The 19,403-nt window shown below is 46.6% G+C and overlaps 1 protein-coding gene and 1 long non-coding RNA gene across 11 annotated transcripts in view; one reads left to right on the forward strand and one right to left on the reverse strand.

Moving 5' to 3' along the window:
• Positions 1-11,706: 11,706 nt before the first annotated feature.
• Positions 11,707-19,403, reverse strand: part of Kcnj6 (potassium inwardly rectifying channel subfamily J member 6) — a 215,123-nt gene continuing 207,426 nt past the window's right edge. The window contains exon 4 of the mRNA XM_050162054.1: positions 11,707-14,719. Coding sequence (XP_050018011.1) covers positions 14,394-14,719 — 326 coding nt within the window. The 3' untranslated portion in view covers positions 11,707-14,393. The remainder of the gene's footprint in view (positions 14,720-19,403) is intronic.
• LOC126513591 (uncharacterized) overlaps positions 14,609-19,403 on the forward strand; it is a 37,583-nt gene continuing 32,788 nt past the window's right edge. For 7 of the 10 annotated variants that reach the window (XR_007595389.1, XR_007595398.1, XR_007595393.1 and 4 more), the window contains exon 1: positions 14,609-19,399. This is a non-coding gene — a long non-coding RNA (uncharacterized lncRNA). The remainder of the gene's footprint in view (positions 19,400-19,403) is intronic. The other 3 variants (XR_007595394.1, XR_007595397.1, XR_007595396.1) reach the window with 3 other exon arrangements.

Consider the following 19,403-nt stretch of genomic DNA (forward strand, 5'->3'; position numbering starts at 1 on the left):
GTGAACTTTTCAGAATAGTTTCTTTCCTATCCTAGCTCACAGAGAAGCCTCCTATTTTACTCAGCACGCAAACATCTGGCCCTTTGCTGGGAAAGGCAGATACAAGTCATTTTAAACCAATAATGAAAAGGATTTCTTCTGCTTTGGGTAAACAACTAGAACATGGCAAAAGATAAGCAATGCTGCCATCCGTGTTACAGCTAAAACACAGCAGGGCTCCTGAGCACCCCAAGGCTTCATCTTCTGCTGAGCATTTGGTTTAGACTCAACAGCTCTGGTGAAGTTCCTCCATGCATGTTTCCAGGGGTAGAGCTGGAGTTGCGATGAAATCAGCTTGCCAGTAACATGCCGGTATTGGGTTACTTAAAAAAAAAATGACCTTTATTAACAGGTATCTGTTGTGTTAGAATGGTCATGTGTGTTGCTCAGGTGCATCGGAAACCCTACAGCTGGAGTTACAGGTTGTTGTGAGTCTCCTGACACAGGTGTCTGCCACCAAACTCTGGTCCTCTGCAAGAGCAGCACGTGCCCTTAAAAACTGAGCTGTCTCTTTTGTCTCCTGGATGGCTTTCTTGTCTAATGTGCAGGTGTGTGTTTATTTTCTGTCACTGATGCTGGCCTTCCGTGAAGCATTTTCCTACTTTGGTGGAGGTCACAGTGCCCTAAGAAAACACCTACCTCATAATTGCTTATCTGCCTCCTGGGTTAGTGTGGTAGGAGATGGGAGAGGGTGTGGCTGGTGCAGGGGAGCTGGGGGTGTGGCTGGTGGAGGAGAGCTGGGGGTGTGGCTGGTGCAGGGGAGCTGGGGGTGTGGCTGGTGGAGGGAGGAGAGCTAGGGACAGGAGTAGTTTTGGTAGCTGAATTTACAAAGGAAGAATTTCCAAAGTTAAAAGTTGACTCAGTTAGGGACCATGGGTTTAAGAGTTGACACAGACTTAGACTGATGGGGATGTAACTAGAATCATAGAGACAGAGACGGTGGGTCAAACACAGGCTGGAAAAATAAGGAATCGAATGTCAGGTGACAGACTCTTCTCGGGGTTGCTCAGAGAGAGCGTTCACCAGGACACTCTGTTCTGAGCCGTTAGAATACCTTAACACAGTAAGACTACAAAAGTTCTGGAGTGTTTCAGAGCACAGTGGACTTAAGCTAGAAGTCAATCATAGAAAGAGGCCCGGAAAATCTTTAAACACTTTAAGGTTAAACAGCACAATTCACAGTAGCATGGGGTGTAGGAAAAAAAATCTCAAGAGAAATTAAAAAAATACTTTGAACTAAGTGAAGATGAAATCACAATTTTAGACATGAAGTAAAAATAGAACCTGAACACAAATTTATAGCATCAAATGCATCAAGCAGAAAAGTAATTTATAATCAGTCATCTAAGCAGGAGTGGATTAAATCCAGAGTAAGCAGGGTAGTAAAGAAGGGCATGGGCCGACAGAACTGGAACAGGAAGTCAAAACACTCATGGAACCAAGAGCCCAAGAACCAGTTCTCTGAAATAAAATAAAATAATTAAATTTCTAGTTGGGCAAGGAGAGAGAGAGAGAGAGAGAGAGAGAGAGAGAGAGAGAGAGAGAGAAACCTCTGCAGAAGTGGATGGAAGGGTATATATCGCTACAGACCCTGTGGACACAGAAGACACGGAAGGATGCATCCACGCTCTCTGCTTGAGTGAAGTAGACTCATTCCTGGAAACATACAGTCTGGCAAAGCTCACATGAGAGGAAACAGATGATCCCAAAGCTCTGTACATTAGAGACTTTAAAGTTGTGTTTATTTTTATTTGTGTGTATGAGCGTGAATGCCTGCATGGTTTATGTGCACCACACACATGCGGTAGCCCGAGGAAGCTGAACCCAGGCCCTCTGCAGAGCACTAAGCAAGCTTAACCGCGGAGTCCTCTCTCCAGCCCCGACTTAAGTAAATTATTCACGACCTTTCCAGCCAGAAAGCACTAGGTCCAGATGGGCTCATTCTGGGTGGAGTCTTCCAAGTAGTTAAAGGAGGGAAATCTAGCAATTCTCTGTAATCGCTTTCAGAGGACGCAATTAGAAGAAACACTTCTCAATCCACACTAGGAGTCCAGCGTCACCCTAAGGACAAATGAGGAAAAGATACTTCAGTAAATGAAAACTACAGGTCAATAGCTCTCACGAACACAGATCCAAATAGCCTCAACCACAAACAGCTCACGAATTGAATCTAACAATACATGAAAAGAATTATATACTATAACCAAGTGGGATTTATGCCAGATAAGAAAAGCAGTTGAACACCCAAAAGCAAATGCCTGTAATCCACGCTAGCGGGCAGAGTCATACACATCATGTGTGCTGCTACTGTTGGACACGGAGGGAGAATTTGGTCAAACCCAAGCAGCCATCCACCATGAAAGTCCTCAGTAGGAATCAGAGAGCTGAAATCACACAGTAGCATGGCCCTTTTAGAATTTTTTAACTTAATAATTTGCACTTAATGTTATTCTATGTTGTGCCATGATTCTGTGGATTGTTTTTTCGGTTTTGGAACGCGCCACTGTTGAGCTGTCTGCTTGCTCATTCACTTGTCACAGGGGTGCATCTTGGTCTCTAAGCCGTCTGCAACTACTAATAAAACTGCTCTAAACACAGAGGTTCTCTATAAAGTATGGCTGGAGGGATGTTTTTTATTTCTACCGTTTGTATATTTTTGGCATTTCTTAAACTAGGGGGGTTGGTATTTAAAACTCCCTTCGGTTCACTTCACTTAGCTGACAGAGACTGGTTTTCTGTTCAGACCCAGAATGGGAGCCATTGCTTTTTGACGTGATTCTAGATGTAGATGATGCAATAAGACAAGAAAAGTTAATAAAAGATACGCAGGTCGGGAGGGAAGAAACAGTTATCATTTACAGATGAGACGCTCACCTCTAGAACATCTTTTAGAAGAGACAAAAAAAAAAAACAACCCACAAGATTTGTTTTTGTTTTGTTTGTTTCAAGACAGGGGTTCTCTGTGTAGCCCTGGCTGTCCTGGAACTTGTTTTGTAGACCAGGCTGGCCTTGACCTCACCTGCCTCTGCCTCCCAAGCGCTGAGAATAAAGGCTTGCACCCTTCCCCCAGCAAAACCAGGATTAAAAAAAATAATTACATAAAGATTTTGGACACAAGTTAGTATACAAAAACTGTTTTCTTATTCATCAGCAATGAGTGATTAGAATCGGAAATAAAAATATAATTATTTAAATTAGTAGCTCTTGACATAAACACGCTTAGGTATAAGTCTCATAAATCATGTATGAGATCTATGTGAGGAAGACTATAAAGGGGTGAAAGACACCCAAGACCCAGATAAACAACAAAACCAGCATTGTCAAGGTGTTTTCTCTTCTTATCTTGATCTTTAGAGTTAACGCCTTACCAATCCAAAGTCAAGTAGTTAATTTGTAGATATCAGCTCTCTAAAGTTTACATGAGAAACAGAAGGCTCAGAAAAGACAAAATGAATCATTCACTGTTGAAGAAACTGTGCAGATAGACGGCAGGTGCTACCAAACGCTAGGACTGGTAGTGAAGCGGCTGTATCGGTCGGGACGGTGTGATATTGGTAAAAGCATCGGCGGGCTGGGCACAGATGACGGGCCTGACTAGAGAGCCCAGAAACAGCCGCATAAATCCAGCAAAGTGACAAAGGCTGCTATTTCAGCAAACTATTAGACACATCAAAAACAAGATTAAAAAGAATCTGAACACAAACCTCACAGCAGACAAACATCAGTTCAGACCCATCATAGATGTGGGGAATAGATAAAAGGACAAAGCTCCCAGAAGATAGTAGACAGTCTGGGTGATCTGGGGATGTGACAGGGTCCTAGATACAGCTCCAAAGGGACATCCCATGAGAGATGGTTGCCAGGCTGGACTTCATAGAAACAAGAAACTTCTGCAGAGCAAAAGACACTCTCGGAGAACGGCCAGCAGCGAGGATATTTGCCAAAGTCGCAGCTAATGAAGAACAAGAATCCAAAATATACAAAGAGCCTTTGCAGTTCAAGAACAGGAAAAGAAATGCCCACCTATAGAATGGATGAAAGATCGCAGCAGAGACCCCAGCATGGCAATCTACAGACAGGCAGGAGTCTCTGAGAAGGTGTTTAATGCCACAGTTACCTGTATGGTACACAGCCATAGCATATTACACACCTGTAAGAAGGGCATAGGTCCACCAGACACCGGGAGGAGCAACCAGAGCCCTCACTCCTTCCTAGAAGAATGAAAGGATAGTACAGCCCCCAGAGAAGACAGCTTACAAGGAAAGTGTCTCACCATGCAACACAGGAATCATAATTTCTGATATTTGCCCAAATGAGCTGAAAGTTTATTTCCATATAAAAATCACAGATGGCTGCTTTTAGATGCTTTATCTCTAAAAAGGTGGGCAACCAACAACCAAGACACTTTAAGTACATGAATGGCTAAGTAAATTCTGGTCTGTCCAGAAAATGGAATATTGTTCAGAAGTGGAGAAGGAAGAGCTAGGAAGCCACCAGAAGCCACTAGAGGGACCTGAGTGTATATTACCAAATGTATACTACCAAGTGTATACTACCAAGTGTATACTACCAAGTGTATACTACCAAATGTATACTACCAAGTATATACTACCAAGTGTATACTACCAAGTGTATACTACCAAGTGTATACTACCAAGTGTATACTACCAAGTGGAAGAATGCAGCTCCAGAAGGCTTTCCCTGGGTGACTGCAGCCACAGTCTATGGAAGAGGCCTCGTGATGCAGACCGAGAAGGAGCAGGGGGCGTTAGGAAGGGGTGAGGGCTGCAGAGGAATTGTGGGGCGGCCAACCTGCTCTATATAACACGACAGCAGTGGGAAGCTGTCCTTACACAGCTGCTCAAACACATTCGATGTTCACGGACAAGAGTGAGCCCTAACTTCACCTCCACATGTGGGTGATAACAGTGTATTGGGGTGAACTTATGAGCAGTAGTGTGTCTTGTCAGGGTGAGGGGAGTGGGAGGGGATGTGGCACATGGGGGATCTGTACTTCCTGCTTAATTTTTCTGTGAACTTAAAATGCCCCTAACAATTATAACTTACCACTTAGAAATAAAAAGGAGCATTGGGAGGCGTCCAGTGATTCATCTAAGACCACATAGCTCATTTGAGGGGCGGGCAGACCGGGGCCAAGCTCCCAGACTCCAACAGAACACTGTTGGGGGGTTCATGTTCCCTACTGCATATCCTGTGTGTGGGCCAGCGATATGTGAGATCATTTAATAGCTAATGCCCCTGCGATGACTTGGAGGGTGATCCTCATTCATGCTTAGTCTTCCAGAAACCTTTCCTTTTCGATTTAACTTTTATTACTTTAAAGTGTGTGTGTGTGTGTGTGTGTGTGTGTGTGTGTGTGTGAGAGAGAGAGAGAGAGAGAGAACATGGTTGCAGCTGTCTGCAGAGCTCAGAAGAGCCACATTCTCCGGAGCTGGAGTTACAGGCAGTTGTGAGCTGCCTGACGTGGGCCCTGGAACCTAACTCCTTTGTAAGGGCAGCAACTGCTCCTGGCTGCTGAGCCACATCTCCAGTCCCATCTTTTGGGAGCTTGTGTGGACTTGGTCATAGCCGATTGGGAGGCCTAAGAATGTGGTCTGTGTGTGCGCACGCATCCAGGCACATGTGCTTATGAGTCACTGTTTGATATTTCCCAGTTGGTATGTTCGTTGTGAAGGTCTGGGAACATTTTACCACACGGTGCAGCATTCAGAGAATTCTTCATTCCTTGAGAACACGGCAGGCAGAGGGAAGGATGTAAATAGGAGGGATCGTGTGCTAACAAGCTGGGCGTGCTGGTGCCTATTGTGACAGAACTCCAAGACCAGCTGGGAGCAAGTCCTAAGGTGTGGTTGTCTGGGCTGTGGAAAATTCTTACGTATCCTCTCCCTCATCTACAGCACTCCCACATCCCAGTTCTCTCCCCTCCTTGTCCTCTGCGATTGCTGTGGAATCGTCCCTGCCCAGTTGACTTCCTTTCAGCCTGCTCTAGGGGCCAGATTGGCTCGCACGCTGAACGCGTCGGTGCTCAAGCCTCTTTTTGCATGTCAGTCAGTACACAGGAGCCCAGTCCCAAGCTCAAGTCAGAAAGAAACACAAAGCTCAAGAAGAAACAGAATTCTGAGGGCGCTGAACTCTGGATAAAAACGAGTATCTTTAACTTGAAGTAAGATTTTCAACAATAAACTGTATGTTGATTTATGTTTCTCTCTCTCTTTTTTGAGGTAAGGTTTCACATAGCTCAGACTGACCTTGAACTCCTGATCTTCCTCCATTCATCTCCTAAGTGCTGAGATTTCGGGCACGCGCCACTATACCCAGCAAATATGAATAATCTTTTATTGTTTGTACTTAGGCTTATTATTGAAACATTATTTGTTTAGAGCCAGTCTTAATATGGAAGACAGTGTTTACTTAAGAGAATGGCAATTCTTTGGACATCTGTTACATTTGATACTGTGAATATACTTTCTGGGGTTTTAAAAAGATAAGGTGTGTGTGTGTGTGTGTGTGTGACACAATGTGGTCACTATGTGCACACTGCTGTAGGGTGCAACAAGACCACCCCACACTTGGTTGCTAAATGAGCACACACGTATTGGGCCCTGCTCTCTTTTCTTTGGGCTACCCCAAAGGCTGTCTGCAGAGTTCTGCTCCTGGGACCTCCCCTAAGCCTCCTCTAGTCTGCACAAGAGTGGTCCACACTCACAGATGGAGGGTTGCCATGGCAGCAGCTGAACTGGGAAGCAGTCTGGGTAGCAGTCATGCCAGAGTGCTGGGTGTTTGTATAGGCTGTGAGCAGAGAAAAGACCGCTTTGCCAACAGAGGCACATGCGTGTGTCACGTCGGAGCCTGTGTGTGTGTGTGTGTGCACTGCTGTCACGCGTGCCTCTGGTTTTAGAGGAGCGTGCTGGGATGAACAAAGGTCCTCGGGACTTCTTGAGAAGTCTGGAAACTGTCTAGGTGATCACAGGCTGCAAATGAAAGGACAGAAAGACCCAACCAGGCAAGCCCATTTGTCCCCCAGTGCGAGGCCTCGCTTGACCCTGCTCTGGTCATTTGCTGGGAGGAGGTCTAAGAGGTCCAGATACAAGTAGTAAGCTCAAGGTGCATAATGGCAGGAGCAAAATGGTCTAAATACTTTATCTGGGGGCTGGGGGGGAGAGGTGTCAGATGCTAATAAAGTCAGCAGGAGTGAATAGTTAGCGGCAAGAGGTGGGCCTGTCAGATAACGAGCCACACATTGTAGACGCTGCTCAAGGGTGGAGTTAAAGAACTCTCCTCCTTTGGCAGCTCTGTCAGGGAAAATGTGTGGATGCTGTGACCTGGGTGGGTTCCAATGGAACAGCACTGAGACTTGCTTAGAAAGGGGATAGGTTCCACTCTCCAGAAGGGAACTGCAATATACCGAGTGACTGACTTCCTGTCCTCACAGCTCTGCGAACCCTCATAGTGAAATTTTCTCAAGTATGAAGCCTTTGGTGTGTAATAAAAACAGAAACTCAGGATATCACGGAGATAACCATTCTGGTGAAATCAGAACTTCTGGGGATTTCCTTCAGTGACTTCAGTTTTGCTTTAGTATGTTATTGGATTTACATTTGGACAGGGTTCCAAAGGTCTAAATTCATTCCTGACTCAGGAGGTGATCTGTGGAGTCAAGAACGCCTCCCAGGCATTCTTAAAAAATTTTAGGTCCTTAGAAGATACTTCTAGGGGGCCATCATCCAGATGCACAAGGAGCAGCTTTTTGGTGGGTACACTCACTCTGAGGGGCCTCAGTAGGCGGGCACTGCCTGCCGTGTGCCTGCCCAAGCTGAGCAGGGGAGGGTCTTGCTCACTGTCACCCACAGGCAGAGGCACAGAGAGAGGGTGGGTCTGAGGACAGTGTCCTCCCTTCTCTGAAAACTCCGACTAAACATCTAGAGGTTTAGACGGTGCACAGCTGGAATCTGAGATTCTGGTTCCAGTTGATCTGTTATTCGTATTTTGTGACCTTAAATCTAGCACTGGCTTTCTCCGAAAGGGCTTTCAGCCTCTACTGGGTCTTCTCTTGGACTCCTGGGACATCCTGGGGGCCCCTAGCTCCTCTGGGTGAACATACTCCGAGTGCTGTTTCACTTTGGGAAGCTCTGGTGATTGGGATATTTACTTCACTAGTGTTAGCTGGTAGCGGATATTTACATGGCCTGAGAAAAGCAGCCCTTGGTGGTCTCACAAAGATTGGCGGCATTGATATCACAGTTTTCATGATGGGTGCTGAGCCTTGATCTCGAGGTGGTCACTTGCACATGGATAGTAGGAACTTGTCTACCTCTGAAGCTGATATCTGTTGACTCTGTGGCCATTGCTATCTGCCAACCACATGCACACCAGGATCCCAGTCTAAGGGAAGAGGGGCCCGAAGAACATGAAGGTACATTTCATCTGTGGCCACCCCTCCCTTTCCCAGCAGAGGAGCAAATCCGTGAGCTAATCTCATATAGCATAGCTTCCCTTTCCCTGGGGTGGCTCCACACGGATTAGGTGGCTGTGTGAAGCTTCCTTTTGCTAAGGCAATGAGGCCAAGTAGGAGTTTGCCTCCTTTTTACATTTATTTAAGTTTCATGGTGTTGGATTTTGAGACTGTGTGACCTGGTTGTATCTTCCGAGTGGCTGAAGAATCGTAGAGATTGGCATGGTCCCTGTGGCAGACGGCATTACCTCCTAAGTTTGGGATGTGGGAACACATCTGCAGCTTGTCTGTCCACAGCACAACATGCAATGGTTTGTCACAGAATGGTTTCTTTCCCATCTAATTTCCTGGAAATCATTCATAAGAGAACTTGATATTATGCTCTCTCTCCCTCTCTTTCTCAGAGAATAGAACTGTTAAGAGAAAGAACCGAACTTGGCTGACTGATGCGAGAAATGTTTCCTTAGAACTGAGGTGGGTCAAATTTGTGACTCCAGACAATGCCATTTTAATATAGCCATATCTAAAATCTCTGTCACTGGGATTTGGTCTGCTTTGCCGTTACCTTGCCCCACCCTTCCACTCCCCTTCAGCTTGCAGAGACCTCATGAGTTCCCAGAGAAGGACAACTGGTCATTCATCCGCATGCTGAGCTTCTAGCTAAGAGGCCAGAGAGCCAGGGCCAGTGTACAGAAATATTGACAGTGGCTCCAGAACCCTCTTCACCTCACCGATCCATCTAGATTCCTTCTAGAGGAACCAGCAAGAGCACGTGAGGCCCCTCAGCAGCCGGGTCCTTCGTGCTGGCAGACACCAGTGGACAGAATGGTCTGCGGAATTTAAGGCCCTTGGGCACCAGAGAAGTCATATTCAGTTGCTGGGCCAGGAGCTTTCGTTTCTTTATTGCTTGTTAACGAGTGGTTCTGCTCCAGCTGCTTCCAGGGTGGATATCAAATCCCAGAAGGGTGAGTAGGAAAAGGAAGCCTTCTCTCTGAGAGCCCTGACTATATGACCGACTCTAAAAACATGTTTTCCTGGAAGTGACTCCAGGAGATTTGGGCTGGGAAAGGAGACCATTCTCTGAGAAAAACCCACGAGAATAGTGTAATTCTTAAAACTGTGGCTACACACTTAATGGTAGTGTTGGTAATAGTACAGATGTTTGCCAGCTGCACAGTCTCTCAGTTACCCAGTTCTTCTCATACAGACTCAGAGCAGCTAAAGGCAGTGCACGCACAGATGGTGTGCTATGTTCCAATGAAACTCTTTATGGACCAAGATTTGAATTATTTTCTTTTGAGACAGGGTCTCATGTAGCTCAGGCTGGTCCCAAATTCTGCAGGTAGCTGAGGATGACCTTGAACTCCTGACCTTCCTGCCTCCACTTCCAAAATGCTATATGGGTGTGTGCTAACATGTTTTGTTATGCAGTACTAGGGCCCAAACCTGGGGCTTTGTGCAAGCTCCAGGAAAAGCCCTCTGCCAACCAAGTTACATCCCTGGCCCCTGAGATTTGGATTTTATATGTCCCTCAAATATACTTGGTTGTTTTTTCTCCCAACCATTTGGAAGTGTATAGATTAGTGTTAGCTTGAAAGAGTGTAACAGATTAGACTCCCAGCATGTTGGTGTGCCAAACTTTTTTCTTAATAGAAACATCCCATGATTACAGCCTTGTGACCTGGATTTGAGATCATGATGTATCATTTACTGGCCTGGAGTTTTGATGGCATGACTCAGTTTGCCCAAATTCTACATTCCCCGATGATAAAGAAGCCAGTCACAGTGCTCAGCTTCTGTGGGTTGGAGTTCCAGGAGGCAATTGTGGGAGTGTTCTACGTTTACTGCCCAGTGTCAGGCATACTGTGTTATTGTCAGGTATGCAGTGTCGAGATTGTTGTGCACATTGTCCGAGTCCCCAGCAACCTTCGGACAGTCTTGACTTCTACATGACACTCTGAATCACAAATCCCCTCTGAGACACTGAAGGCAGACTTATCAGGAAGAGGAAGGTTTCCCTCTGGATTGCAAGGCGACATTTTCTTAGATACAGGTTGGACATAAAGTCCAACTCAAGATGATGTTACAGCTGTTCTATAATATCAACCAACCTGTCAATGTGGCTTCTGTTGTCTAACTCTACAGTTATTCACTGAACTGAAGTCGTAGGAACGAGACATCTTAGCTGGTCATGAATGGGGGTCATTTCACTTGGAGCCGCCTTCTTGGCTTCTGGGTTGTTTAGAGCATTTAAAGTCGGGGAAGAAAGGGAAAGTCGACTCTGGGCCAGTTGTCTGGGTAGCAAGTGGTCTGTCTGTTTTCATGTGTCTCAGAGCTAAAGGGTCTGTGTGTTTTCCGGGTACTTGTGGAGCCTTCCAAAGCACCCTTGCTCTCCCTGCCGCACACCTTGGTCAGCCAGTCTCTAGACACTCCAAAGGTACCATCTTACATTCATGCAGAAAAGCAAACTGTGACCATCCAGGCTTTAAAACGAAGCCACAATTAAATTTCAATTAGAGTATAATGAAAAAAAAAATAAACCCAGGCATGTCAGAGTCCTATTTTGATTAAACCTGTAAGAGAAAAGTTGTGCTTAAGAAATAGGTCGACGTTTTGATACAGTAGCTTGATTTCTGCTAGGAAAGTTAGGTACTAAATGAAATCAATAGATCTGGAATACAGAGAGAACAAAAGTGGGGGGACAAAGAGGAAGGGAGTAAAGGAAGAGGGGTTCCACCTCATGGCTATGGAGTCACAGTCACACCCCAACACGATGTTCAGAAGGACCTGAAAAGGATGAACTGATTCTAATGCGTTAGACTGTGTTAGCGAGGGTTAGCCATGTGCCCAGGGGGCCGCCAGAAGCAAACAGCTGTATTGATTACATGAAGTCAATCTGTTAATGAATAGGGACTCTCCCTAGAAAGTTAACGGTAGGGGGTCAGTAGATCAAGGACTGCAAGGATCTCCTCAACCCCTCCCTTCCAGATGAACCTCAGGGAGCTCTTTTGCTCTGTTGGATTGGGGTCTACTGTGACAACTGTCCCCCTTGAGTTCCAGGGTCTTATCAGGACCATGGATCTCACTGTGCTTTATGGGGAAAAATGACTCGGAGACACCAACCAAGTAGTCCAAAATATCGAGGGGGGAGAAGGGTGGAGTGAGGGAGGGGAGGAGGGCGGGAGAGAGGAAGAGAGAGGGAGAGCACCCTATTGGTTGTGGGTTGCTTGGTTCATTGTGTTTTCATAGCACTTGGTCTACTGGCAGAGAGAGGGACTGGGGATCGTGGACTAGAAAGGGGAGGCTTTGGGGATCCCTTTTGTTGAATTAACTTAATGAAAAACCCCATAGAGTACTTGCTGCTTAGAAAATTCAGTCGTAATGACCTTCTTTCAAATTTTAACAGTAGACACAAAATACACTGTCAAACCGTTTTCTTGGTGACTGTAGAAAAATAGACACGTTTGGAAAGGTCATTCTAACAAAAGGTCCTCCAGGAGCTCCTGTCTTTAAGGATTCTGAGCTCACATCACACACCACAGTGACATCAAGACCCTGAGAGGCAGAGAGAGACCCCCCCCATCAGAGTGTCCTGCTGAGGCCACAGCATGGCTGTGCACGGGGCTATTGTCCCGGTGTCCCGAAGAGCGGGGGAGAAGGGCAACTTCAAAGCTGCTCTTTCAGCCCATCAATAGGGGAGATTGTCCTTCAAACTTCAGTCATAGATTTAAAAAGGCCCAGTGAGTCTTCAAGAGCTAGTCAGCAGACACCTGGCGGCTTTCCCCACCTTTCTTTGTGCTACACAGGCCCTGCCCTGGGCTGCTGCGGGCCGGTGCCCCAAAGCAGGGCATCTTTCATAAGGCTAAGATAAGGTCAGGCCTCTTGGGAATCAGGCTTCCTCCTCCACCATCTCCGGCTTAGAGTGTGCAGAGAGAATGCATGACTTGATTGATAATAACCAATGCCAAAGGGAAATGCTGGCAGGCGGGGAAGGGCTGCAGCCAATAGCTTTGTTTTCCAGAGTCAGAGCCAAGAAATAGTTGTTTGGGTAGCAAGATCTCTGCAGACAGAGAGGAGCAGCCCAGATGCTGGATGGAGAAACCACTTCCCATAATTCCTGTCTCTTATAGACCAGGAACCCAGATTACAGCAAAGCCCTGTGCAGTCTGGTCAGGGGTGGCAAAGGGGAACCAGGGAGCAGCTAGTTTGACCTCTTTGACCTCCATGGGGCAAAGTCTCAAACTGAGCACATCTGTAGGAGCTGAAATAAGTTTAGATCCTTCGATGCATATCTATGATGTGCAATGGTGTTAGAGAACGAACAGTTTATAGGTGTAAAATCAATGAGAAAGATCGGTTACAGTGCAAAATCTCCACCTGCCCCGATGTCTCACCCGAGAGTCTCTTCCCAGTCCACTTTTCATTTCATTTGAATTTAGATTGTAATGCGTGTTGCCTGCCTTCCTTTGTTCGTCCATTCCCTCCTTCTTTGAAGATTAAAATAAGCTAGGGAGAACGGTCTGATGGTTGTTGTTTGTGCTCTTTTGATTGAGAGGCCCTTGGAGTAGATTGCAAGTAGTGGAATACTCTCGTACTCTGGAAGGACCTTTGTATGCCAGACTCTGGCCATTTTATAATAATAGCAACAATAATAATGAGAGAAGATTTTTAAAAGAAAACCAGCATAAGAAATGGTAAGGACAGGCCCCAGGGAAAGGCTTGCCCGATGACGTCAGAGGGCAGGGAGTTGGTAACGCAATATTGTCACCCATTGCATGACTTCCTGAAAGCCGTGGCTTCACACCCAAGTCGCCTTCTGCTGACTTGCCACAGCCCACATGAAATGTCCGCAGTTTCTTGTGACTACATAGAAGAGCAATCAATGGTTTTACAGAAAGTTTTCTTAAACTGCTGTGCACCAAAGGGCTAGGGTTTATGGCGAGTGTCACGTGGGGGGCTGCGCTAGTTCCTGTTCCCCAGGCTGGTCAGAGAGACCCTTGCCATCTATAAACAAATGACATCCATCACGGGAGTTCAGAGTTTTGGGTGGCGGGACTTGCAATCTGCTGCCTCTGGACTGTCCTCAGACCTATGGCTTATTAGATTCAACAGAAGGATCACAAGGGAACAGAACGGTACCCAGCAGCTGTCAACCTGGGACCTGGAACAAAGGCCATGCATTTAGAGGGCCAGCAGTCAAGGGGATCAAGATGATCAAAAGACACAGATAACAAAATAGAAACACCTACTGTACATTAGGAATCTTTTTTCTTCTTATTTCTAAAGTTATATTTCTCAGGCTACATGAATGATACATCTATGTACATTATTAGGAGTTCTGCTCCACGGTACTCTGGTGCATGCTGAGTGGTGTCACTAATTGCCAAAAGAAAATAATTCCATAGGGCAGATCTATGTACAGTGGTCTATCCTTGGCTATCTGGGTCCTGCACCCACAGTGTCTGAGTGGGCAAGCACCTGCCCTGTGCTAGGTGAGATGAACTGGATTCTGTAAAACCGAAGGGACTATCCGGTGTGACCTACGGCCACAGTAAGCAGGTGACCTCTGTGTCACTGGGTAAAACCCTTGACAGCTCTTTTGAGTGACGTATGTTGGACAGTTAAGTGGGTCCTCCTGAGGGTGGAGACCAGGCTTGGGCCACAAATAGAGGTACCCTGACCCTCGACCAAATCCCTGTCTGCTCGTCTATCTGAACATCTGAGGGCAGGTAGGCATTTTACACCTTGAAGATTTGGTTTTTGGAAATGCCAAAATTAAATATAAACAAATCAAGATCAAAGTGAGAGAAACAGAAAAGAGGGGCATGAGAGACAAGGAAGGGTTGTGTCTGAGGGGAGGGAAAGGCTGACCCAGCAGGGCCTACACTTTGGATTCATTCTCTAGGTTTGCCACGTCACCATTCCTCTCCGTTTGTTCTTCCGGGTTCTTCTCTTCCTCTTCTGTCTCCAGTTCTGCATGTTGGTTCAGTTTGCTGGACACGGACCAACTCAGGGGCAGCTCTGCCCTGTTAGCCAGCTCGGCCAGCTCTTTGGCACTAAGGGATGGGGTGCTGGTCTCGTAGGTCTCATGGAAGCTGTTGTAGTCAACTTCGTAGAACCCGTCTTCCAGCGTTAGGACGGGGGTGAAGCGGTAACCCCACAAGATCTCACTGGTGATGTAGGAGCTCCGAGCTTGGCACGTCATTCCTGTGGAGAGGAGAAAAGGCTTTAGGATCCACGGGCTTCCAAGGCCAAGGAGACCTGGGGACCTGGGCAGAGCTGTTATGTACAGACATTTATACTGTGTTGTAGAGGAGGGTGACACCTCTGTGCTATCTTTCACATTGTAGACACGTGCCATGAAACTCCAGGACTTTCTAAGACTGGCAAACTGAGTTCAATCCCCCAAATCCCACGTAGATGTGGGAGATTACTGACTCCATAAAACTGTCTATTGGCTGCCTCTCACATACAGTGGCAATGCATCCTCCCCACACACAATCTAGCCACACATCTCCATAGACATTAATAAATAAAGCAAATTAAGAAATTTATAACTTGTTAAATTATACAGAATAAGTGACCATAGGATGTTCAGTCACAAAAGGGACATCGATATCCTGAGACTCAGAGACCATTACAGAAGAGGGGTAGAAAGACTGTGAGCACCAGAGGGTCAGGGAAGGCTGGGACAGAGTGCTTTGGACGTCACAGGACCTCATACCTAGGAACTCACAGACATTGTGGCTGACTGCACAAGACCAAACCAGTTAATATCCTAGCGTGGAATAGAAGGGGTTCATGAGCCCCCACCTCCGACTGTGGGGTTATGGACGGTTGATGATGGGAGTTAGTTTGTTTTTCCACAGAGTGGCTCCTAGTGGGTTGACCACATTCTAGTGAATAATTGCACAAACAGAAGTAATGGAGAGAATAAATGAGCTGATGGGTTATTAACAAAAAGGGGGGGCATGAATTGTTGGTGGGTAGGAAGGATCTGGGAGAAGTTAAGGGAGTGAATGGGTGATGAATATGATAAAAGTACATTGTATGGCATTCTCAAAGAATTAATAAAAATGTTTCTTGCAAAAACACAAACAAAATAGTTATGGAAGCCAAAAGGCTTGTAACAGCACCCCCCTCCCCCCATGTTAGCACAACTGATGCCATGATGATGTACCATTCAGGCTGTGAAACTCAGTACTTAGATAGTACCACTGGCCTAATGAAAACAAAGACCTAATCCATCTAAGTTTATAGCTCTGGGGAAGTTGCTAAAGGTATTAGCCTTGCTTTTTAGCTTCTATAGTTCCACTCTGGCTAGCTGTTCTTGTTAACTGAAGTACGTCAGCTCAGGGTAGAGTTTCTGTGTCTAAAGCTCACCCTGTGAAAGGCCTGGTACACTAGGATCCTGGTGTAGTCACCAGCAGGCTAATAAAGATTTTCTATTGGATTAAACCCATGACTGAACATTCTTCTCTGGTGGATACTCCAAAACAGGCAATGAGGAGATAGTTTTCAAAATACGGAAAGCAGAAAGATTGTTAACCAAGAATTCTATACCCAGCAAAACTATCCTTCACAAAATGAAGGAGAAATGAAGTCACTCAGTGAGTACAAATGGAGACGGGTCATTGCCAGCAGCTTTGCACTGCATGGGATCATGAAGGGAATTCTCCAGGGAAACAAAAAGGAATCTGGGTGACAACTTAAATCCACATGAAGAAATAGACGCTGGTGTAGAGAACCATGAAGGAAATGCATTTTTTTCCTCAAGGTATAATTTTGCGCTGCGTCCATTTTCTGGTAACAGTTCTGCTGCATTACGTAGTATACTGTAGCCTATTTCCCCAGTAACAGTCATTCAGAAGTGTGTGCTCTGTGCCCTCCTAACAGCCTGGGAAGGCTCAGCCCTGATGGGGTAATGGTCACACCTGCCCAGGCAGACCCAGCCACATTCACAGGTTTCCCTGGTTGAGTTTGATCATCCCTGCCCCTGTAACTGGAAACCAGCAGAGGATCTGCAGTTGCCTATCAACTCTTCGTACCTGGTCAACGGAGACGGGAAAACAGCAAAAGCAACTGAGCTTCCACTCAACACAGCAGGCTGGACTCTCACGTCAGACAGATGGTCACCAAAAGAAGTCCACATGTACGTGTACACATGGATGTCAACAATAATTAAAGAGGTAAGGATGTGAGAGGGGGTGAGAGCACGGTAGGAGTCGTGCGGGAGAGGGAAAGATTGAAAGTACCACGTTTCTACCTTACTTTATGAGGCAGGATTTCTCACCAAACCTGGCGTTCACCAATTTGGCTAGACTGACTGCCAGCAATCCTCAGGGATCCTCCAATCTCTGCTCCCCCCACACTGGGACTCCAGGCATGCACTACCATGCCTGACTTTTTATCTTATTTTTCATATTTTTCATGTGACTTCTGGGGACTGAATTCAGTCCTCATGCTTGTACAAGAAGCACTTTACCGACTGAACCAAAGCTCCAGCCTTATTTTTCTAAAAATTATTTAATCTTAGAGTTTCTTTACTGAGAACTTCTCTGAGTCCCTAGTGGGTCTCCCAAGTGCTTTAGAGAAGTACGTGGAAACAGCCTGTCTTCGGGCATCCATTTAATTTCCAGATAAAACCACATGGATGAGCAGTAGAAACTCATTCCATCTCAGAGCCATAAAACCACACAGACATGTAGCTAAGGAGTCCATGGTCAAACACTGGATAGACTCTGCACAGTTTAAATTTAGCAGGAGAAGCTCTAATTTTAGATCCAGCCACAAGTTACAGTGGGAGAGAGGTCTGTGCATAGACTAGCAATGTGATGAAAGCCATCCCGAGACAGCCCCTCGGGGTACAGCCAGAGGTGTCAGTGGCAGACAATAATGCTTCAAGTCTGCCTAGTGAATAAGATTGCAGAATAGACCGCTTCACTTCTGGATAACGTAAAATAGATCTACATTGCCGACATTCCACAATGAAGAGGGCTTGTCACAGGCGCCTTGCTGGTTTGCTTCATGGACCAGGCTTTGTGACAGGTCATTTGCTTTTCCCGCTTCCCTCCCGCTGATCTCAGGAAGAGCTGCTCTCAGTCAGCACAGCCGGAGTCTCAGCGCTGGGCTGCCCACTGTGGGGGAATGGCACTGGGGACTCGCTGAGTCTGGTGTCAGAGGGAAGCAGGGCAGTGTAATCAACACAAGGATGTGGACATAGCTGAATCTATCATGAGATACAGTCAGCCCTGCTTACGCTCAGGCTTAGGGTCCCTTCGATGCGCACTGCACTCTCTCAGGGCCTTTGACGCAAACCACGCTTTTTCTAACCTGGGGATTCGTGGTGGCTGGTTTGCACCATGCAGAAACAAACTGAATTCATGTCTTCAAAATGACCCAAGGAAAGACATTCTGCATCCACATTCTTACGCTGAGAAAGCCATCGGGTACAGTCATAATCTGAATACTGAGTCAAGTGGTAACACTATTGGTTGAATGCTGCTGTGAACCGGGAACTGGCTGCCGTGAACCCATGTTCTTTGGCATCACGTCTGGGCTGGAGATTCTACAGAATGATTGCCTGTCTAGAACTGTGTGATTGTGGAGAGTTGGACTATTGCAGATTAAAAGCCTGTATTATCTTGGACTATCTTGGTCCCCATAATAGCCAATTATTGCCAGCCTCTTTTTTGACCAAATAACTTTGTGGCTATTAGGTAAAGCTTTTGGTTATATTAATTTAGCAGGGCACTAGCTTTTACTAACTCAAAAGCTAAGAGCATTATCAGATGGCCTCTGAGGACTGTAGAGTTCTCCTGCTTGGTTGATAGTCATTTGGCCACTGTCCCACCTGTGTGGTTGGTTGAGCTTTGGTTTCCAACTGCCTTCCATTCCTTAAAGTTTCTATAGCCACTTCCATGGTGGAACGTGCCATCCAGGGAAGCTTGAATCCAATTCCTGGGCCGTGGCCACTCAGACTGTGGCTTGATCCCTGGGAGATGAGCTCTGTCTTGCATGCATGAGTCATCTGATCCTTGTAAGAGACCCCTGAGTGGATGCTGCAGCCATATTTAGTCTACAGGGGAGAGACTAAATAGAGAGAGGTTAAGAAGCTGGTGACAACCCAGCACTGTGGGCTCAGAGTTGTGACTCTAAACTTCATGTCTTGAAACCCTGAGTGTGTATGGTGATTGGGTCTTGCAGGATTGGTCCACTACCCTTATCATCTCTTTAGGAGAGGAAAAGGCAGGCATGCTGGCACATGCCTAGGACTGTAGCACTTGGGAGGTGGGGAGGGGGTCCATAAGTTCAAAGTCATTCTTAACTATACTGTGAGTTCCAGGCCATCCTGGACTACACAAGATGAGATCCTGTTTAAAAAATTAACAGAGAAAAAAAAGAAGGGGAGAGACCCCAGAAAGTGGGCATCCTCTTCCTGCCCAGGCATATGGGGAGGAGGTTGTGTGAGGACCCAGGCAGTGGGCACAGTAGCGTGTCTGCAGCGGTGAACACAGTAGATTGTCTGCAGCAGTGGGCACAGTAGCATGTCTGCAGCGGTGAGCACAGTAGTGTGTCTGCAGTGGTGGGCACAGTATCGTGTCTGCCGCGGTGAGCACAGTAGCGTGTCTGCAGTGGTGGGCACAGTAGCGTGTCTGCAGTGGTGGGCACAGTACCGTGTCTGCCGCGGTGGGTACAGTAGCATGTCTGCAGCAGTGGGCACAGTAGCATGTCTGCAGCGGTGAGCACAGTAGCGTGTCTGCAATGGTGGGCACAGTACCGTGTCTGCCGCGGTGGGTACAGTAGCAAGTCTGCAGCGGTGGGCACAGTAGCAGGTCTGCAGCGGTGGGCACAGTAGCAGGTCTGCAGCGGTGGGCACAGTGGCAGGTCT

Source organism: Alexandromys fortis, unplaced genomic scaffold, assembly GCF_014885135.2.
Source record: "Alexandromys fortis isolate MF-2015 unplaced genomic scaffold, M_Fortis_MF-2015_v1.1 scaffold_128, whole genome shotgun sequence".
Classification (NCBI taxonomy): domain Eukaryota; kingdom Metazoa; phylum Chordata; class Mammalia; order Rodentia; family Cricetidae; genus Alexandromys; species Alexandromys fortis.